At 36.8% G+C, this 23,459-nt stretch overlaps 2 protein-coding genes and 1 pseudogene across 2 annotated transcripts; 1 reads left to right on the top strand and 2 right to left on the bottom strand.

Moving 5' to 3' along the window:
- Window positions 1-2,344: 2,344 nt before the first annotated feature.
- Window positions 2,345-4,890, bottom strand: LOC133871499 (probable sarcosine oxidase; annotated as a pseudogene).
- A 2,997-nt stretch (window positions 4,891-7,887) lies between these two features.
- Window positions 7,888-9,272, bottom strand: LOC133871826 (probable sarcosine oxidase). Its single transcript, XM_062309260.1, has one exon. It carries the CDS (start codon window positions 9,169-9,171, stop codon window positions 7,969-7,971), a length of 1,203 nt encoding a protein of 400 aa, XP_062165244.1. The 5' UTR covers window positions 9,172-9,272; the 3' UTR covers window positions 7,888-7,968.
- A 7,553-nt stretch (window positions 9,273-16,825) lies between these two features.
- On the top strand, window positions 16,826-21,993 carry LOC133871271 (probable sarcosine oxidase). The gene is made up of 2 exons (XM_062308678.1): window positions 16,826-17,170; window positions 20,968-21,993. Exons 1-2 carry the CDS (start codon window positions 16,882-16,884, stop codon window positions 21,885-21,887), a joined length of 1,209 nt encoding a protein of 402 aa, XP_062164662.1. The 5' UTR covers window positions 16,826-16,881; the 3' UTR covers window positions 21,888-21,993.
- Window positions 21,994-23,459: the final 1,466 nt, after the last annotated feature.

Genomic DNA, 23,459 nt, shown 5'->3' with positions numbered 1-23,459 from the left:
ACTCCGGGGCAGCCAAACCCAGGATATCCACTATTCAGAAGACAAAGCTAGATACAAGATAGTAACACTCACATATACCCGATGCAGTGGTCGTACCTTGCTCTCTAACATGTAACCCAACACGAACGCTTCCCAACCAGGTCTCCTACCTAAAGGGGTCTTCAATGGAATCCTTTATCTTAAGGCCGACCCCTAAGATAGACTTCAGATGTAGCGCAGCAACAACACACTTGCAATGGCTTCAGAGGAAAATATCGTCTCTGAGCACTTGTGGAATGCAATACTGAATTCTGTCAGTTCTCAATGCCCAGGGGCCTCTATTTATAGGCTGAGGAACAGAATGGGCGACTGTAGTGATATATGCGGGTGTCGTCCGAATGGTGGACAAGGCCCGTCCGAACAGAAAATTGTGCGACAGATTTTCTGAAAATTTCGCTGAGAAATCTTTCATGTTTAAGAGTCGCGTCCGGACGGTTAGACACTGTCGTCTGGACGATCGCACGTCCGCTGCAAGTAATTTCCACATAAGGCTTCGCGCGTCCAGACCATGGCGGATGAGCGTCCGGACGGCTGAACTTCAACACGCAATTTCCATATCTGCTGTGCACGTGTCTGGACCATGATAGGCAGTCGTCCGGATGGTTGAAGTCGAATTGGCAATTTCCTTAACTGTTGAACGCGCGTCCGGACCTAGGCTGACTGTCGTCCGGACGGTGACATTTGAATTGAGATTCTTGCCTTATGTATGAGCGTCCGGATAGGAATCCACGTCGTCCGGACGGTTGAAGCAATCTTCCCTTAAATTGAACTTGGAAAGAATCTGAAGCTGATCGATCACTGAGAGGCATCCGGACGGGCTGCTGAGACGTCCGGACGGATGCAAGCTGGAACAGTAGTTTCTCGAAACAGTGAAGGTCCGGACGGATGATGCTTGGTCTGTCGGGCGTTCGGACGGTATGGCACATCATCCGAACGAATGGAACAGTGGACAGATGGGCGTCCGGACGGGATGGCACGATCATCCGGACGGTTGACAGGGAACCGAAGATTTTCTGACTTGCAGGCTGAATCTTTTGAAACTCTTCTGAATAGCGGAATCCCTTGTAAAATAGCATCTTTTACATACAAGTGATTTTGTCCAAACAGAATGAGGCCAATAATACTAACAGGGACCACAAGCCCAACACATTACCATGTTTTATTTGACGAGGTTGGCTTTTCTGCAGATGATCCTCAGGAACTTGTGCATTCACTTTCTTATGCGTACCAGACAAGTACAACTGCTGTTTATGTATATAGTATTAATATATTGGAAATTGTTTTATTTTTTTAAGTATATATTTTATATGTGTAGTACACAACCCTAAACCCTAACCCTACGTATATATACTATATATAACACTAAATTAGGGTTAATGCTTTAATAATTAATAGTATATATACATTATGTATATATACTATTAATTATGTACATAGTATTAATTAAAACAAATATATTTTTTAATGTATATATACTATATATATATATATATATATAGTACACAAATGTATATCCTAACCATACGTATATATGCTATATAAATACTAAACTAGGGTTAGGGTTCAAACCATAGAATATACCAAAATATGTACGTAGTATTAATTAAAAGTTGTATTTATTTTTTAAAGTATTTATTTTATATGTAAAGTACACATCATTTGGTAACTAACTTCTAGTAAAAAAAAAAATAGACATTGGGAAGTATACCATTTTTTATATTTTTAGTATGTCAAATATATTATTTAAATAATTATGCATCAACAAATAAATATATTATATATTTAATATATTAGCGACGTGCCACAAGCAACAGGCGCCAGTCGCCAAAAACGCCACGTGTTGATTATGGCATGTCGTTGGTTTGCCACATGGCATTTTCTCTTATGTCACTAAAAAATTACATTTTTGTTTTATTAAAAAATTACAACATTTAGCGACATACTGGTGTGGCCACTTCACCATTTAGCTACGTGGATATATGACACGTGTCTCTATGACACGTGGCAATGTGGCAACTTGGGATTAGAACACATGACCATGTGGCGATGTGGCTCTAGGACACGTAGCCATGTAGCGACGTGACACTATGACACGTGGCCATGTGGCGATGTGGCCACATAAGCACGTCGCAACATGGCCACGTGGTACAATGGCACTGAATAAGTTAGCAACCTGGTCTATGAACACACATGGCCACGTGGCTATAGTATTGGTTACTATAGTCACATGGCAAAAACCCTAATTTTTTGTAGTGGGCCACAAATGTGACCATATAGTTTTTGTTACACACATGCAAATGGTTTTTTATTCATGATCAATAGCACAGTAGAGACTTGGAATCCTGAAGTGTTTTAACTCCACCCCTTTTGCTTCCCCAGTAAGCACAAGGTCAGCTAGTATCCTCCCCACCATCGGCCCCATCTTGAACCCATGCCCAGAAAACCCACCTCCCATCACAACATCCTTCCCAAACTCCCCACCAAAGAAATCAATCACAAAATCCTCATCGAGTGTCATCGAATACATACACAATTGCATGGCCATAGAGGCCCCGGAATCAACCATACCTGACCACCTCTCCTCAACTGATTGTTTCAAAGACCCCAACACCAATATTCTTGGCCCCCATGGCCTATTGTCCTAGTCACACGGATGCCCCTATGCACCGCCATCTTTATCAACCCCGGATACTCCAACGACGGCATGCTGTATACATACGGGCCCCCGTAGCAGGCGAGCGTTGAAAAATCCCCTCCTATTGCATACTTTTCTTCATTGCCCTCCTTAATCCTCCAATAACACACCACAGTCTCCAAGGGTTGTATAGGCAGTTCAAGCTCAACTACCATTTTAACTAACTTTCTCGTCAAAGCCCCAATTGTCACCACGCATTTTTTACCCCAAAACTTTTCACCATTGCTGGTGTAAACCCATACGCCCCCTTTAATGTCCTCTTTTCTAATATCTTTCACTTCCATGCAGTCCTTTAGAACAACACCCTTTTGAAATGCCAAGGCCTGGAACATGGACATTGCCTTGGTTGGCTTTATCACTCCGCTAAACACAACAATCCAATTCTCCAGGATATCGAACCTTCTCGAAAACTTGTCGACCAGTTGGCGGCGGTCAAAAACTTCATGCGAGATTGACTGTTTCAGCAGGTGTATATGATGCCACGCATGCTCTTGTCGTTGGAGTTGCCCATGTCAAGATGTTCAGCCTTGAAGTAGACCTTGTAGCCGATTTGGGACTCGGCCTCCTGCCAGAGTTTGTATGACTCGATGACCATCGGAAAGTAGTACACCTCCAGATAGGTTGCTCAACTACGAAAAAACTTACATTTTGCCACATGGCTACAGTAACCGAAACTGTAGCTACGTCACAATTTCACCACGTGGGTAATATACCACGTCGCTAATTAATGACGTGTTCAAAAGTGGCATGTCGCGAAATGTCCACATCACTAATTAGTGACATGGATTATTGACATGTCACCAATTAGTGACATGAATTATTGACACGTCGCCAATTAGTGACGTGGCAAATAAACCACGTCACTACTTTAATTTTTTAAATCCTCTCTCTCTCTCTCTCTCTCTCTCTCTCTAGGATTTGAAAATTTTGTGACCTGTCAATTTGACACGTAGCTAACTAGTGACCCATCAAAGTTGCCACGTCACTATTTTGCCACGCATCAAAGATGCCATGTCAATAATTGGTGACGTGCAAATATGGCAAGTCGCTAATTGTTATTTAAACTTTTTCAAAATTAAAAACATTTAGTGACATGGTATATTTGCCACGTTGTTATTTAACGACGTGTCAAAGGTGGCATGTCACTAATTGGCGATGTGCAGATTTGGCACGTTGCCAATTTGAAATTATTTGCATACCTGAAAGGCGTTGGAGGGAATTTTCCCTCCGGGGCGTTTCTAATTTCCCTCCTTTATCTCTCTCTTTTATCCATCCTCGTTAAAACAAAGCACTTATAATTAAACAAATCACTCTTTTTGTCTCTATTTCTTTTTCTTTCTTTCTTTCTTTCTTTTTTTTTTTCCGAACATTTTATCATTTTTTTTTTTTTTTTTGGTCTCTGCATCATTTCTTTGTAATTCTTATTTTTTTGGTTGAATCTTTGTGATTCTTTTTTTTTTAGCGTCGTTAGAGAGGAGATGGCGTCGGCGACCTCAACGTGGATAGAGAGGAGATCCAGGCCGGATCTCACCGACGACCTCAGTGTCATTGCAGGGAGAGGAGATCCAGGTCGGATCTCGCCAGCTACCTTGGCGTCGGCGCAGAGAGAGGAGATCCAAGCCCTGTTTTGACGTTCCTCGCCAAATCTCGCCGGCTACCTCGGTGTCGGCACAAAGAGAGGAGATCCAGGCCCTATTTTGCCGTTCCTCGCCGGTTCTAGAACCACTGCCCTCCCTGTACCTCCCCAGCCCTCCCCAGAATTAATATTAAAAAAAAAACCATAGGAATTAATATTTTTTAAAAAAAAAAAAACCAGAGTGTTTGCGGCAGGTGTTTATGATGCCACGCATGCTCTTGTCGTGGGAGTCGCCCATGTTGAGATGTCCGGCCTTGAAGTAGACCTTGTAGCCGATTTGGGACTCGGCCTCCTACCAGAGTTTGTATGATTCGATGACCATCGGAAAGTAGTAATCCTCCGGATAGGTTGCATGTATGGTGCGAGACTCGCCGTGAAAGGAGCCCCGCTGGTGCAAGAAATCGAATTGCTCGAGTAGAAGGGTTTTCTGACCCCTTTTGGACATTTCGTAGGCGGTGGAGCTGCCTATGATTCCTGCACCCACCACAATTACGTCGATTTCTTCGCCGGCAAGTGCCATCTCTCTCTCTCTCTCTCTCTCTCCTTTTTCTCTCTTGCAAACAAGGACAGAATATCTTGGAGGCGACTTTTCCGCTTGGGTTCACATGAGTTTTAATGAGGGAATCTCCTGCAAAAGTACCAACAAAAGGTTTAAAATTTTGCCCTTGCCATTTATGGTTCTTTCTCATCTCTTTATTTATTTTTTATGGTCAAACTACCGTAAATTTCTCTCTTTCACTTTTTAGTATTTTATTATTTTATTTTATTTTTCAATACTTTACTATAGGAAAATGATTTTGCACAACCAAAAATGCACAACTTTTACACAATTAAGATACATTAGAGTGCTAGCAATAGATTCCCGGGGCCCACCCTCATGTGAAAGGTTGTTGTGTGGTTGTTGTGATGGTGTTGTGTATGAATCAAATCCCTTCCCTATATTGGTTCTCTTCCCTATATTTAAGAAAAGAGAAATGATCCCTACACTCATTTCTCACAACAGCCCCACAACAAGCTGACGTGGCTGGTAATATTTTATTATTTTTTTTGTTTTCTTTTCTTTTTGTAAAAAAAATAATAAAATATTACCAGCCACGTCAGCTTGTTGTGGGGCTGTTGTGAGAAATGAGTGTAGGGATCATTTCTCTTAAGAAAAATTTCATGAAAAACACCAAAAAACTTCCCATAGTAGATGCCCTAAATATACATAAGGGCCTTGAGAATGTACAGTAATTCCCTAAATATACATGGGCATTGTACATTCCCAATGTATTATTTTAATATAAAAAAAAAGTATATTTAATTGATGTAGGGAACAGAGAAAAAGTAGGAAAAAGAGAAAAACACTAATATAAGAGTAAAAAAAAAATAATATTTAATTGATATAGGCAAAGATAAAGGAATCTATTATGAAGTATTTTTTTATAAGGAAGCAAAAAGTAATTTTGTTCCCTAAATATAACGAAAATGGTTGGGAATCTATTACTAGTACTCTTACTAGGATCCATGCTTGTGGATCCCACCATGCATGGGTCCTACCAATGTGTCTTAATTGTGTAAAAATTGTGCACTTTTGGTTGTGCAATTAACACATCCCTTTACCGTACATTATGTTAAGGAGAACTTGGTGCGTTTGAGTGTTGAATTTTTGAAATTAGAATTCAATTCTTATTTAGTGCGCAAATTTCGATGTTTGACTTTTTAGAAGAAGGAAAAAAAAAAAAAAAAAGTTCAATAAAATATGATTTGTTTTTGAAAAAGTTAAATAAAATATTATTTGTTTTTGAAAAAAGAAAATTCAGAATCATATTCATTTTTTATAATTTTGTTACCAAATACACCATCTTCCCATCAAACTAAGGCATCATACCAATTTATTATTAGTTTAGAAAGTGAATGCAATTTACCGCTCGAACTCTTTAAAATTATTTATAAAATTTAATCTCACCTAATAAAAAATGAGTTCGATGAATAATCAATGTAAAATTTAACAATCATATACTGTCATGACACATAATGTCATGACAATCCACTAACTTAATATAATACTCACTCTCTAGAGTGTAGAAAATAAATGCTATATAATTATTATATTTTCTGCTAAATAAAGTTGAAGTAATATTATACTATAAGAATATTAATTTATTAATCTTACTTCATTTATATAAATTAAGAAACAATTAACATGATATGCTTGATGTGACTTGCCATTTGGTCAGTAAAGGCAACTAACATATCCTCTTATCTCTAGCCGTTTTTCTTTTTAACGTATCTATGAAGACTTTGACACGGTCAAGAGTTGGTTTGACAATGCAATTTAAAAATAATAATTTTTAAATGTAATTTTTAAAAATATAATTAAATGTTTTGTAAAATTGTAATTAGGCCTTTATAATTACAATTTAACTTTTTAATTATGTGTTTTCAAAAAAAAAAAAAACCATATTGTTTGAGATTTGGAAAGGCAAATTATTTGCGTGTTTGGGAGCAGAAACGGAATCCTATTCTAGGCGGGTTTTGGAAAAAACCCACCCACCCGGTTTCAACCCAAATCCTAGCCCGTTTCACGCCAAGAATTCACTCTCAATTCAACTATTCAAGGACAAAAACGGCTGATAACTAACCGGGACCCACGCGTGAGAAAAAGGTTCTCCAAAAGAACCAAAAACGTGTGGGTCCCACACTTTAAATAATTAAATAATCAATATTTAAATCAAACAAAATTTTTTTTAATAATAAATCATTATTATTTAAATCATTATACCACACTACTTTTCACAGTATCAATCATTATACACAACTTTTCAAACTTCCAATCATTTCTTCCCATTAAAAAATAATAATTTCTAATTTCGAAAATTCAACACCCAAACACAAATTCAAAAAAAAATCTAAATTCTATTCATCATCCAAAAACATTTCTTTGCCTAGAAATTCGCGAATAGAATAAGAATTCAATTCTAATTCTAAAAATTCAACACCCAAACGGTTTATTTTTTAAAATTTAGTTTAATATTGTACTTTTAATTTATAAAATCGCAATCTCAAACGCACCTTAAGACCCAATCAACTATTAACATATGTATAGCCAGCTTTTGTTTGCTTTGAAAAACTTTTAACAGACTAGCTATAGTAATAATAATAAAGAAAAAGAAAAAAAAAGAAAAAAAAAAAGAAAAAAAAAAAAAAAGAGAGATAGACTTTTAACAGGTTGAGATTTCTAGCAATTTTTTCTCAAATTGTTAGTAAATTAAGAAAGTTTTAATGGAGTAGCACCGGAAGAATCTTGCAATCTTTGAGTGCAGCACCGCACAACTAATTAATTATGCATTTTTTTAGGAAAATTAGTGGCATTTTGGTAAAAGGAGCACCGGCCATGGTGGTATTAGTAGGCCAAAGGAGCACATTCACGTCTGTTCTCTTGCATGCGTGTGTGCATGTGAGAGAGAGAGATTGCAGAGAGAAGATAAGAGTTGCAGCATAATAAAGATAAGACGGCCACAAAATGAGACCATAGTTTTTCTTACACATGGAAACGGGTTTTTATTGAATATATCGGTGAGGATGAACAGTACAAGCAGTAGCTCTTGGATCTTTCTTAAAAATCTTTGACATTCCCTTGAGGATTCTCCTCAAACCTTCCAATCCTGAAGTGATTTAGCTCCACCCCTTTTGCCTCACCAGTAAGCACAAGGTCAGCTAGTATCCTTCCCACTACCGGCCCCATCTTGAACCCATGCCCGGAAAACCCACCTCCCATTACAACATCCTTCCCAAACTCCCCGCCCAAGAAATCAATTACAAAATCCTCATCGGGTGTCATCGAATACATGCACAATTGCGTGGCCACAGGAGACCCGGAATCAACCATCCCTGACAGCCTCTCCTCAACCGATTGTTTCAAAAACCCCAATGCCATTCCTGGCCCCCATGGCCTCTTGTCCTCGTCACACGGATACCCCCCATGCACCGCCACCTTTATCAACCCCGGATACTCCAACGACGGCGTGCCGTATACATACGTGTCCCCGTGGCATGCGAACGTCGGAAAATCCCCTCCGATCGCATACTTTTCTTCATTCCCATCCTTAATCCTCCAATAACACACCGCAGCCTCCAAGGGTTGTATAGGTAGTTGAAGCCCAACTACCTTTTTAACCAACTTTCTCATCCAAGCCCCAACTGTCACCACACATTTTTTACCCCAATACTTTTCACCATTGCTGGTGTAAATCCATACGCCCCCTTTGACGCCCTCTTTTCTAATATCTTTCACTTCCATGCAATCCCTTAGAACAACACCCTTTTGAAACGCCAAGGCCTGGAACATGGACACTGCCTTTGTTGCCTTTATCACTCCGCCATACTCGGTAAACACAGCAATCCAATCCTCCGGGATATTGAATCTTCCGGAAAACTTGTCGGCAAGTTGCCGACGATCGAGAACTTCATGCGAGACCGAGTGTTTGCGGCAGGTGTTTATGATGCCACGCATGCTCTTGTTGTGGGAGTCGCCCATGTCGAGATGTCCAGCCTTGAAGTAGACTTTGTAGCCAATTTGGGACTCAGCCTCCTGCCAAAGTTTGTATGACTCGATGACCATCGGAAAGTAGTAATCCTCCGGATAGGTTGCTCGTATGATGCGGGACTCGCCGTGAGAGGAGCCCCGCTGATGCAGGAAATCGAATTGCTCGAGTAGGAGGGTTTTCTGACCCCTTTTGGCCACTTCGTAGGCGGTGGAGCTTCCCATGATTCCTGCGCCCACCACAATCACGTCGAATTCTTCGTCGGCAAGTGCCATCTCTCTCTCTCTCTCTCTCTCTCTCTCTCTCTCTCTCTCTCTCTCTATTTCTTTTTCTCTCGCTCTTGCGAACAATGACAGAATATCTTGGAGGGGACTTTTCGGCTTGGGTTCACATGGGTTTTAATGAGGGAGTCTTCTAAAAAAGCACCAACAAAAGGTGAAAAATTTCACCCTTACCATCCATGGTTCTTTCTCATCTCTTTATTTATTTTTTATGGTCAAACCACCATAAATTTCTCTCTTTCACTTTTTATTATTTTATTTTCAATATTTTAGGATAGAAAAAAGATTTTTGCATAACTAAAAATGCACAATTTTTACACAACCAAGATACATTGGTGGAATTTATGCAAGTGGGTCCTTCCATGCATGGGACATGTTAAGGAGAACTTTTACTATCCCATCAAACTAAGGCATCAGACCAATATATTATTATTTTAGAAAGAGAATGCAAATTACAATAGAAACTCTTTAAAATCATTTGTAAAATTCAATCTCAGCTAATAAAAAATTAGTCAATGAATAATCAATGTAAAATTTAACAATCATATAATGTCATGACACATAATGTCATATTTCTTGACAGTCCACTAACTTAATATAACACTCACTCCCTAGAGTGTTAGAAAATAAATGCTATATAATTATTATATTTTCTGCTAAATAAAGTTGAAGTAATATTAATCTTACTCCATTGATGTAAATTAAGGAGCAATTAGCACGGCAAGCTTATAATGAATAATCAATGTAAAATTTAACAACCATATAATGTCATATGTCATGACAATCCACTAACTTAATATAATACTCACTCTCTAGAGTGTCAGAAAATAAATGCTATATAATTATTATATTTTCTGCTAAATAAAGTTGAAGTAATATTAATCTTACTCCATTGATATAAATTAAGGAGCAATTAGCACGGCAAGCTTATAATGAATAATCAATGTAAAATTTAACAATCATATAATGTCATATGTCATGACAATCCACTAACTTAATATAACACTCACTCTCTAGAGTGTCAGAAAATAAATGCTATAGAATTATTATATTTTCTGCTAAATAAAGTTAAAGTAATATTAATCTTACTCCATTGATATAAATTAAGAATTAACAAGGCATGCTTGAAATGAATAATCAATGTAAAATTTAACAATCATATAATTAAATGCTATATAATTATTATATTTTCTGCTAAATAAATTTGAAGTAATATTAAACTTACTCCATTGATATTTTCTACTAAATAATGTCATATATCATGACAATCCACTAACTTAATATAATACTCGCTCTCTAGAGTGTCAGAAAATAAATGCTATATAATTATTATATTTTCTGCTAAATAAAGTTAAAGTAATTTTATTATTATATTTTCTGCTAAATATAGTTGAAGTAATATTAATCTTACTCCATTGATATAAATTAAGGAGCAATTAGCATGGCATGCTTATAATGAATAATCAATGTAAAATTTAACAATCATATAATGTCCTGACACATAATGTCATATGTCATGACAATCCACTAACTTAATATAATACTTACTCTCTAGAGTGTCAGAAAATAAATACTATATAATTATTATATTTTTGCTAAATAAAGTTAAAGTAATATTTATTATATTTTCTACTAAATAAAGTTGAAGTAATATTAATCTTACTCCATTGATATAAATTAAGGAGCAATTAGCACGGCATGCTTATAATGAATAATCAATGTAAAATTTAACAATCATATAAAAAGGCATTTATGGGCGGTTTTTTTCTAGACGGTTTCTAAAACCATCTAGAAAACAAAATTTGCAGATGGTTTTTTTGAAACGATTTTAACTAAACCGTCTGAAAATTTTCATTTCTAGACAGTTTTATAAAAACCGTCTATAAATTTATAGGCTATTTTTATTTAAACCGTCTGTAAATGTTATTTTCAGACAATTTTAATTAAAACCGTCTAAAATTTTATAGACGGCTTTTATCAATCCGTCTGTAAATATATCTTTACATTTTCAGACGGTTTGGTCAAACCGTCTGAAATTCACTTCATTTCATTTTGCATTAAATGTGAATTTACGGTACTTATTTCGCATTGAGTAATGCTACACATCATCCTCCTGTCCACCTTTTATCCTCCCAAAATTGATGTGGCTCTTAAAATCATCATTGGATCAAAATTCAATAATGATCTATCATAAATTCAATGGTGATTTTAAGAGCCACATCAAATTTGGGAGGACAAAAGGAGGACAAGGGGATGATGTGTAGCATTACTCTTTCGCATTAAATTTGAAATTGAAAAATGTTTCTCTCTCCCTCCGCATTCTCTCTTCCTCTGCGTTCTGATCTCTGCATCCATGGCTGTTGCTGTTTTCGATCTCTCTCTCTCTCTCTCTCTTTCGCTCTCTCAGTTCAGCGACTAAGGAACTGCCGGCTGCCGCATGAAGCCATCACCGTCGTTTGAAGGTATGTGGTCTGACTTTCTCTCTCTCTCTCTCTCTCTCTCTCTCTCTCTCTCTCTCACAGCTCCGGCGAAGGTTGAGGACCGGCCACCAACTTCCACCGAGGACCACCGACAACCAAAGGTTGCTCGAGCTCCTATTGCATTTTTTCGGTTTTTCAACAGAGGTTGCTCTCTCTAGATCTGTTTTGCTCTCTCTCCCTCACAGTACTCTCTCTCACACACACACAGCTCCGGCGAAGGTTGAGGACCTGCGAAGGTTAAGAAAAAATGGTTTTTTGGTTTTTCTTATCTCACCGACGATCGATCTGTACTGTATTTTTTTTTTTTTCTTTTATGTTGCTCAATGCATATATGTTGCTCAAACACTGTTTTTTTTTTTTCTTTATATATTATGTTTATTTTTTGCTGATGATCATCAATTTAGAATTATTTTTTTATTATTATTTTTTTTTTTTATGGTGCAGGTGGACCTTGTTGGGGGATATTATGATGCCGGCGACAATATGAAATACGGGCTTCCTGGAGCATACCGTAGGACAAAAAAACTGAGGTTTAAAAATTAAGGACGAAAAGATGAACCCAGAAACTATGACCGCAAGACAAAAAAAAAAAAAAAAAAATGATCATCCAGAATAACAAAAAAATAATTATTATTATTAATTCTGGACGGTTTTGAATTAATTTTGGTCGGTTTTGCCCAAAGCGTCCAAAATCCGAATTTTGGAAGAAAAATCCTGGATGATTTTAAACCATAAAAAACCGTCTGGGCTTTATTCCAGACGGTTTTTTACCATTTATGGACGCTTTGAAACCGTCCAGAACTGGTGATTTTTTTGTAGTGAATGTCGTGACACATAATGTCATATGTCATGACAATCTACTAACTTAATATAATGTCATGACACATAATGTCATATGTTATGACAATCCACTAACTTAATATAATGTCATGACACATAATGTCATATGTCATGACAATCCACTAACTTAATATATTACTCACTCTCTAGAGTGTCAAAAAATAAATGATATATAATTATTATATTTTTTGTTAAATAAAGTTGAAGTAATATTAATTTTACTCCATTGATATAAATTAAGGAGCATTAGCACGGCATGCTTGAAATGAATAATCAATGTAAAATTTAACAATCATATAATGTCATGACAATCCACTAACTTAATATAATACTCACTTTCTAGATTGTCAAAATAAATGTTGTATTATTATTATATTTTCTTCTAAATAAAGTTGAAGTAATATTAATCTTACTCCATTGATATAAACTAAGGAGCAATTAGAATGGCATGCTTATAATGAATAATCAATGTAAAATTTAACAATCATATAATCTCATGACACATAATGTCATATGTAATGACAATCTACTAACTTAATATAATACCCACTCTCTAAAGTGTCAGAAAATAAATGCTATATAATTATTATATTTTCTGCTAAATAAAGTTGAAGTAATATTAATCTTACTCCATTGATATAAATTAACGAGCAATTAGCACGGCATGCTTAAAATGAATAATCAATGTAAAACTTAACTATCATATAATGTCATGACACATAATGTCATATGTCATAACAATCCACTAACTTAATATAATACTCCTCTCTAGAGTGTCAGAAAATAAATGATGTATAATTATTATATTTTCTGGTAAATAAAGTTGAAGTAATATTAATCTTACTCCATTGATATAAATTAACGAGCAATTAGCATGGCATGCTTGGTTAACTTTTTGCATTTTTCAATCTCCATGTGAGGAAAATTTTCTTCTTCGTAAACTGTTTCTCAATAGACCAAAGGAGTTGGGACATTTGAAGGAGAACCCATGAAGAAACATGTAAACTTGTGAAGAATAGCGCCAAGTGCTTTGCAGGACGAGGACAAACCCATTTATCTTGCTTATTTTTACGTCTCCAAATTATAATAAGGGGAAGCAACTCAAAAAATACAAAGGGCTACCATTAGATCTCTTAACAGCACGGCAGTACTTTTTACCACTTGCTCTGTTCATGCTAGCAAAAAAACAGGGGCTAACAGAGTCAAAGATTTGGAAAGCTTTGATTTGGTTGCTTACCAAAGGCAGAGTAGTTGATCTTATTGATAGCCAAAATGCATAAAGTCTTTTACAATGAACTTACGGAACTAAAGCAACAAAGCCAAAAGGCTTTTCATACAGGCTTACACGTAACTGCAAATAAAGAAAAAGGAAAAGGCTTGAGCTGCTAGTCTTTACTTAAAACATGGGTGTCAATAGGCTGTTATGCGTGATTTATGGAGTGAGTGGCTGCTGCCGTCTGGCATGAAATCAGCTTCAGTGTGGGCTTGAATGAGCTGCTCTCAGGTTGTGAATCAACGTTGATCAAGGGACTAGGTGGCTCCTGTTGGACGTGATATCTAGAGTAGAGATGGCTGGTAGATAACTGACTTGCATTTGAGATATTTATCATCTAGCACTGACGACTAACTTGGGATTGAGAAACCAAGTTAGCCCTCTTATTAGTATTTGGAACCGTAAAAAGAAGACCCAAATTATGAGAGGCCATGCGTGAACAACAAGCTAACAATATTAGACAAGTTTGGTAGATTTTAGATAACTCATTTCTTTTTCTCTCCCTTATCTTTCTTTGAACAACAACCTTGAAACTCTTTCTTTTCTGGCCTTTGTCTCCTCCTCCCCTTGAAGCTCTGCATTTCTTTTTATTTTTTATTTTTTTGGTTCTATAATATTTTCCTGTTAAAGATTCTCTCTTTGGAGAAAGCAGAATGGAAGAAATTTTGGATGAAAAAGAAGAAGACAGTGCAGTGCCATGAAGAAAATTCTGAACAAAAGGCGTGATTTTGGCTCTCTTAAACGTTTGCCTTCAGCCTTTGTGAAGTCGTTTAAACTTGAATGAAATGATATAAAATCTGAGTTCAGTAAGTTGTTATGTGCTGTAGTTAAACTCCAGGGCGTAAAACAGAAACCTTAATGACTCCGGCTTGTGTGCTGTAGTAAAAACTACAGCACACATGCTGTAAAAACAACGAAGGGTTGAGATTTGATCAAAAAAAAATTAAACCCAATGTTCTTTCTTTTCAAGGACATCTGAAGCAAACGTTTGTGACTAACGCAGTTTAAGGGGTAGGGGGGGACAATGAACTGCTGCTTTGCGTGGGCTGTACGTGAACAAGAACGATCAAAAGATTGAAGTTCAACTCGTGTTCCCATTCTTAGCCACCACCAAGTCGTATTCCGTGAAACTCATGCTAGAAACCCATTTTTCTTTTTAGATGAATGAAGAAACTTTTATAACAGCATACAAAATTTACAACCCTCCAGACCACTTGAACACCATCTGCAAAGACTGCAACAACAGATGAACACCAAAAAAAAAAAACTCAAACAGGGCAAAACAACCCTACAAGACAACCATCTGCATAATAGGAGACTAACCCTCCACTTTAATCAACACAAATACAAATTAAAAAAAAAAAAAAAAAAACCAACTACATTAAGATTTTCCTCGATAGATTCCATCTATCACAAAGCACCAAATTAACGGTTGAAACTTTGAATTGCCCCTTGGCCAAAATTCTGGATCGAAACTCCCGCCTTATATTTTGAGCAATAGCCTCCTCTATTTTCATGTTGCCTCCATACTCTGCAAACACCTCGACCTTCGATATTTTAACCCCTGGAATTTTCGAACATGAGGTGCTATAAACCAACTCGTAAAGGCATGTGTACATGGTTCATCATCGCGGCACCTAACAACGTTTGTAAGTTATGGCTATGTTAATGCTTGGAGGCTGATTTCTCGGGGGAAAGATTGGAGAGTGATTTGGGCAATTAAGATCTAGAAAGGAAGAGAGTTGAGGCGCATAGGTGTTTCCTTAAACGGCGTCCATCATAAACGTTTTCTTTAAACATTGTCTTGAAAGAGACGACAACGTTTTGTTTAAAAATTGTTTGATCAAATCTGAACCGTTGATTGTTTTACAGCATGTGTGCTGTAGTTTTTATTACAGCACACAAGCCGGATCCATATCAATAGAGTAAGATTAATAAATTAATATTCTTATAGTATAATATTACTTCAACTTTATCGTTAAATTTTAAATTAATTTGACTGATTCTTTATTAGTTGAAGTTGAATTTTATAAATAGTTTTAAAGAGTTTCTGTTGTAATTTGCATTCTCTTTCTAAAATAATAACATATTGGTTTGATGCCTTAGTTTGATGGGATTGTAAAGTTCTCCTTAACATGATGTATGGTAAAATATTGAAGATAAAATAATAAAATAATAATAATAAAATAATAGCATAAAATATTGAAGATAATTTTATAAATAGTTTTAAAGAGTTTCTGTTGTAATTTGCATTCTCTTTCTAAAATAATAACATATTGGTTTGATGCCTTTGTTTGATGGGATTGTAAAGTTCTCCTTAACATGATGTATGGTAAAATATTGAAGATAAAATAATAAAATAATAATAATAAAATAATAGCATAAAATATTGAAGATAATTTTATAAATAGTTTTAAAGAGTTTCTGTTGTAATTTGCATTCTCTTTCTAAAATAATAACATATTGGTTTGATGCCTTAGTTTGATGGGATTGTAAAGTTCTCCTTAACATGATGTATGGTAAAATATTGAAGATAAAATAATAAAATAATAATAATAAAATAATAGTATAAAATATTGAAGATAATTAATTTTATAAATAGTTTTAAAGAGTTTCTGTTGTAATTTGCATTCTCTTTCTAAAATAATAACATATTGGTTTGATGCCTTAGTTTGATGGGATTGTAAAGTTCTCCTTAACATGATGTATGGTAAAATATTGAAGATAAAATAATAAAATAATAGTATAAAATATTGAAGATAATTAATTTTATAAATAGTTTTAAAGAGTTTCTGTTGTAATTTGCATTCTCTTTCTAAAATAATAACATATTGGTTTGATGCCTTAGTTTGATGGGATTGTAAAGTTCTCCTTAACATGATATATGGTAAAATATTGAAGATAAAATAATAAAATAATAATAAGAAGAAGTGAAAGAGAGAAATTCACGGTGGTTAAAGAACCATGGATGGCAAGGGCGAAATTTTTCACCTTTTGTTGGTGCTTTTTCACGAGAATCCGTCATTAAAACCCATGTGAACCCAAGCAGAAAAGTCTCATCCAAGATATTCTGTCCTTGTTCGCAAGAGAGAGAGAGAGAGTGAGAGAGAGATGGCACTTGCTGGTGAAGAATTCGACGTGATTGTGGTGGGCGCAGGAATCATGGGAAGCTCCACTGCCTATGAAGTGGCCAAAAGGGGTCAGAAAACCCTCCTACTCGAGCAATTCGATTTCTTGCACCAGCGGGGCTCCTCTCATGGCGAGTCCCGCACCATACGAGCAACCTATTCGAAGGAATACTACTTTCCAATGGTCATCGAGTCATACAAACTCTGGCAGGAGGCCGAGTCCCAAATCGGCTACAAGGTCTACTTCAAGGCCGAACAACTCGACATGGGTGACCCCAGGGGCGGAGGGAGGGGGGGGGTCGAGAGGGGGCAAATGCCCCCCCTCACTTCTTATAAATTTTTTTTTCCAGGGGGTATATTTTTTTTCTATACCCCTGAAATGCCCCCCGACAGGCCACAGCAAGGGGGCAAGCTTGCCCATGGCCTACCTTTGTTGTGAGTTTTTTTTTTTTTTTTTTTCACCTTTTTCATTTCTGTTTACAGTTTACTTACTTTGTAAGAAGACTGAAAAAACAGGTAGGTTAGTTGTTCAGAAGGATGAAGGTAGAAGACGACAATTTTTTTATTTATTTTTTCTTAATCCCAAAGTTCAAAACGCACCGTTCTAATAGAGTCTGTGGAAGTAGATGCAATCATGATTCATACTGGCAGTGGCAACTGCTATCAAGTAGACCGACTGACCGAGTGAGGAGTTGGTGGCTTAGAGCCTGCCGCTGGTGTGATTGTGTGAAGACTGAAGAGTCTTCTGTATTCACATTAAATGCAAGGCAAATAAACAAGTGAAGGGAAACTGTAAAAGACTAAAAGTTGTCCAACATTTAATGCAAAAGGCAAAAAAAAAAAAAAGTTAAAAAACAAACCAAATCGTGCAAAAATTTAATGAAAACCAAATATATTTAATGTAAATAAATCATCATGTGTACAAAACAAATAAATTAATGTAGAAAAAACAAATGAATTGAATTCTTTTTGTTTGGAAAAAAAAATATATATCAATTAGTCATTATTAGTGTAGCGGCTGTAGCCTGTGGGAATTGCGAATTGGGATGACGTGCGTGTCTCAGTAAACTCAGTCTAACAGTGCGACTTACTTGACAGCTAGAGGCAATTGAGTGTTGCATAAACTGCCGTGAGTGTCAAATCTCATTCAGAAATTTTAAAAATTTGAAGCTTTTAGATGGATGTTTGGTTAAACTTAAGTACTTAACACAAGAACAAAATTCAAGCAAGTTATCGACTGAGAGTCTGATATCAAAGAGAGGAAGAGGAGGTCCAGGAGGAGAAGGATCCGGCTTGTAAGTTACTCAGGCGTTAACTGTTAAAAGTTCATCTATTCAAATAAACCTTCAAAGTTCAACCTACCTATCATTCTATCATGTATGTAAATATGTATTTAACTTTTATCTTGATTAAGATTTAAGCTTTTTATATCTTTTGAATTTATTGTTTTTTTATATTTAGATTGCTTTTTTTTTTTTTATAATTGTTTTTATATTTAATTGTTTAGAAATATATATATAGACTTATAGTTTTGGTTTCATTTATTAATTGTATAAAATATATAATTGTAGTTGTGTGAGATTATGGATATCAATGATTCAATTGAGCTACAATCAAATTCTAAACGAGCTCGTATTGAGGTAGATTTAGCAAATCTACCAACCGATCCAAGCTTAAGGAAAAAAATTTCTGATTACCATCCTAGTGATAGAGACAAAATTCGAAGAGCATATCTACAAAAAAAAACCTTGTCAACCAGTTGAGCATAATTTTCCACAAACACAATTTGGAAAAACATGGCGTCGTTTTAATCCAGCATGGTTCGAAGAATATTCTGACTGGTTGGAATACAGCATTTTAAAAGATGCTGCGTATTGCTTGTTTTGTTATCTCTTCAGACCGGACACTAGAAATCAAGCAGGAGGAGACTCATTTGTTATTGAAGGGTTTAAAAATTGGAAAAAGAGAGAAAAGTTACAGAGTCATGTGGAGACTCATAATAGTGCACATAATCAAGCTCGACGAAGATGTGAAGCTTTGTTAAATCAGAAACAAAGCATCATAACATTTTTTGACAAGCAATCAGATCAACAGAAAAGGGACTATAGAACTCGTTTGAATGCATCAGTTGATTGTATTCGCTTTTTACAGCAACAAGGATTAGCATTCCGTGGCCATGATGAATCTAAAACCTCAAGTAATCAGGGAAATTTTCGTGAATTGTTGCATTTTCTAGCAAACATAATGAAGAAATTGACAAGGTAGTATTGGAAAATGCTCCTGAAAATCATCAAATGACTGCACCGGACATTCAAAAAGAAATAACAAATGCTGCAGCAAGTGAAACTCTAGATGCTATTCTTAAAGATCTTGGAGACTCGTCATTTGCTATCCTAGTTGATGAAGCTCGTGATATATCTATTAAAGAACAATTGGCAATTATTTTGCGATATGTAGATAAGAAGGGCCATGTGATTGAACGTTTTTTAGGCATTACACATGTTAGCAATACCACGGCTGCAGCATTGAAGATGGCAATTGAGTCAGTACTTATCAAGCATTATTTAAGTATTAGCAGATTGAGAGGACAAGGATACGATGGAGTTAGCAATATGCGAGGTGAGTTGAATGGACTTAAAACACTTATTTTGAATGAAAACTCATCTGCCTATTATGTTCATTGCTTTGCACATCAGCTTCAATTGACTTTAGTTGCTGTTGCTAAAAATCACATCCAAATTGCAACTTTTTTTAGCTTGGTTAATAGTGTTTTTAATGTTGTTGGAGCATCATGCAAGCATCGTGACACACTTCGTGAAAAAAGAATTGCTGAAGTTGTTGAAGCACTACAAAATAATGAAATTTTTACTGGTCGTGGCTTGAATCAAGAAATGAATCTAAAGAGACCTGGAGATACACGTTGGAGTTCTCATTATGGTGCAATTATTAATCTTATTATCATGTTTTCTTCTATCATCGAGGCAGTTGAAGATATTGTGGAAGATGGTTTATATTCTGAACAGAGAGCAAAAGCAAATATATTGATTCAGTCGCTACAGACTTTTGAATTTGCTTTCAATTTACATTTAATGAAAAGTGTTTTGGGGATTACAAATGAGTTATCTCAAGCATTACAACGAAAAGATCAAAATATTCTAAATGCAATGAAGTTGGTTGAAGTTTCAAAGCAGCGTTTACAGGCTATGAGAGAAGAAGGGTGGAACTCTTTATTTGAAGAAATTTCTCTGTTTTGTGCCAAAAAAAAATATTGTTGTGCCCAATATGGATGATATGTACCAATTTTGATCACAGAGAAAAGCTCAAAGCATGACAAATTTGCTTCATTATCGTGTGGAGCTTTATTATACTGTTATAGACATGCAACTCCAAGAACTTAACAGTCGCTTTATTGAGGCGAATTCTGAATTATTACTTTGTGTTGCGTGCTTGAGTCTGGATGACTTGTTTGCTGCCTTTAGTAAGGATAATATACTTCGTCTTGCTCAGTTTTATCCAAATGATTTTTCAGCAATTCAACTTATGACTTTGGACAACCAACTTGAAACATATATCATTGACATGCGTTCTAGTGAAGAATTTGCCACACTTAAAGGGATTGGACAACTTGCTGAGAAGATGGTGGAGATGAAAAAAGATATCACCTATTCATTGGTTTATTCATTGGTGACATTGTCATTGATTCTACCAGTTGCTGTCGCAACTGTTGAAAGAGCATTTTCAGCAATGAATATTGTTAAAAATCGTTTACGTAACAGAATGGGAGATCAGTGGATGAATGATTGTTTGATCACGTACATTGAGAAGGATATATTCAAGACTATCAACAATGAAAAAATCATGCAGCGATTTCAATGAATGAAGACTCGTCGAGGACAACTCAATTAAATTGTAAGTTACATTTATATGTTTTAAAATTAGTTTAATTTTGATCAATTATTTATTTATTGCGTTAATTAAAATTTTTAATTAATTTTTGTTCAACTTTGGTTTTTTTTATTCATTAAAAAAAAAAATTTGACCCCCCTCACTCAAAATCCTGACTCCGCCACTGGTGACCCCCATGACAAAAGCATGCATGGCATCATAAACACCTGCCGCAAACACTCAGTCTCGCATGAAGTTCTCGACCGCCGACAACTGGCCAACAAGTTTTCTGGAAGGTTCGATATCCCTGAGGATTGGATTGCTGTGTTTACCGAGTATGGTGGAGTGATAAAGCCCACAAAGGCAGTGTCCATGTTCCAGGCCTTGGCATTTCAAAAGGGTGCTGTTCTAAGGGACTGCATGGAAGTGAAAGATATTAGAAAAGATGGCGTCAAAGGGGGCGTATGGGTTTACACCAGCAATGGTGAAAAGTTTTGGGGTAAAAAATGCGTGGTGACAGTTGGGGCTTGGACAAGAAAGTTGGTTAAAACAGTAGTTGGGCTTGAACTACCTATACAACCATTGGAGACTATGGTGTGTTATTGGAGGATTAAGGAGGGGAATGAAGAAAAATATACGATCGAAGGGGATTTTCCGACTTTCTCATGCCAAGGGGACCCGCATGTATTCGGCACGCCATCGTTGGAGTATCCGGGGTTGATAAAGATGATGGTACATGGGGGGCATCCGTGTGACGAGGACAAGAGGCCATGGGGGCCAGGAATGGCATTGGGGTCTTTGAAACAATTGGTTGAGGAGAGGCTGTCAGGGATGGTTGATTCCGAGGCGCCTGTGGCCATGCAATTTTGCATGTATTCAATGACACCCGATGAAGATTTTGTGATTGATTTCTTGGGCGGGGAGTTTGGAAAGGATGTTGTGATGGGAGGTGGGTTTTCTGGGCATGGGTTCAAGATGGGGCCGGTGGTGGGGAGGATACTAGCTGACCTTGTGCTTACTGGGGAAGCAAAAGGGGTGGAGTTAAAACACTTCACTATTCAAAGATTTGAGGAGAATCCTCAAGGGAATGTCAAAGATTTTTAAGATCCAAGTCTCTACTGTGCTATTGATCCTCACCGATTCAATAAAAACCCGTTTGCATGTGTGTAACAAAAACTATATGCTCACATTTGTGGCCGTTGACGTCTTATCTTTATTATCCTACAACTCTTATCTTCTATCTGCAATCATGCACTCTCTCTCTCTCCCTCTCTCTCTGTGTGATAAGTATAGGTAAATTTAGTAGAATAATGCAGTAGTCGATAGCAAGCATAGTCGAATGGGCTTTGGTGCAATTATTCGAGATTATGGAGGACAAGTTGTGGCGGCATGTAGTAGAACACAAGAAAGCATGGCTGATACTATTGTGGTTGATGCTATCGTCGCTGAAGTCTTGGCTGGAATGGTAGCTGCAACTTTATGCAAGGATATGGGCTTTTTTTTTGTTGTAAATCTTGAAGGAGATTCCCAGCAAATGGTGGAAAGAGCTTAGAACATTCCTAGCAGCTTCCCTTCTCTTCCTATCAATTTTTCCTAGATATAGGGAACAAAACTACTTTTTACTTCCTATCAAAAAATACTCCACAGCAGCTTCCCATAATTTTTCCTTATATCCTTAAAATATTATTTTTTACTTTTTACTTTTTTTTTTTATTCATCTATTTTCTTCTCTCTCTCCCTGTCTCATCTTCTCCGTTCTCACCCAAACTCTGTCACACCGAAACCACCACCAACCCACTCGCATCTCTGCATTCCACGCAACTGAGCCATCCACCAAGCCGTCTGCTGTGGGTATTGGTTCTGTACTTTCAGGTTGGGCTTTTCGGCACCAAAATCGTTGGGCTTCTCGTCTACTCCTTTTCCAGCGTGCTTTTCTACTCTGTCCAGTACAGCCGGTGCGGTTGATTCCGGGAGTTCCGCAGGTCAGGCTTTCAAGGCTTATTTGATTTCGGCAGGGTCTGGGATGGTTTCGGTGGAGGCTTCTGGTTCAGCTTCTTCTTCAGCTTTTTCCGGTGTCCTTCCAGGGTCAGCAGTGCTGGCTGTGACCGGATGTCCCTGCCTTGGTGAGAACAGCTCCGGGTGGGGATCCTCCTCTGTCTGAGGCTAGCTCTGGGTTGCTAGAGCTGGAGGCGGCCAAGCCATGTTCAACGGAGGGAGAGCTTCTCGACGAAGATAAATTGAGAGCATTTCGCCGGAAGATCTCCAGCCTACGGTGAAGATCTGTGTGGACAAGCTTCAATCTACGTTTATCTGTGGCAGGGTTGAACAATTTTCATGGAAGAAGATGAAGACGGAAGAAGACGAAGGAAGTCAGCAGCCCTGGTCGAGGATTGTGGGAGGAGAGAGAAAAAAATTTTATGAGTATAATATTGAATGGGAGGTAAACAGTGCTTCCCAATGCATTGGGAAGAACTGTTCACTTCCCAGGAAATGGAAAAGGGAAGGGAAACTGCTGTGGTTTAGTTTTTATGGCTTTTTTAAAATTTTTTCTAAAATGTAGGGAAGGGAATCCATGTAAAGAAGCTGCTAGTAATGCTCTTAATGAGGGATCTCTAAATGCTAGCAGGTATAGTCACTTTGTTGATGTCATTAAAAGTGTTCTACAATCTTTCCAAA

Source organism: Alnus glutinosa, chromosome 6 (assembly GCF_958979055.1).
Source record: "Alnus glutinosa chromosome 6, dhAlnGlut1.1, whole genome shotgun sequence".
Lineage (NCBI taxonomy): Eukaryota > Viridiplantae > Streptophyta > Magnoliopsida > Fagales > Betulaceae > Alnus > Alnus glutinosa.
The sequence above is the reverse complement of the archived record's forward strand: the minus strand, read 5'-3'. Positions and strand labels throughout refer to the sequence as shown.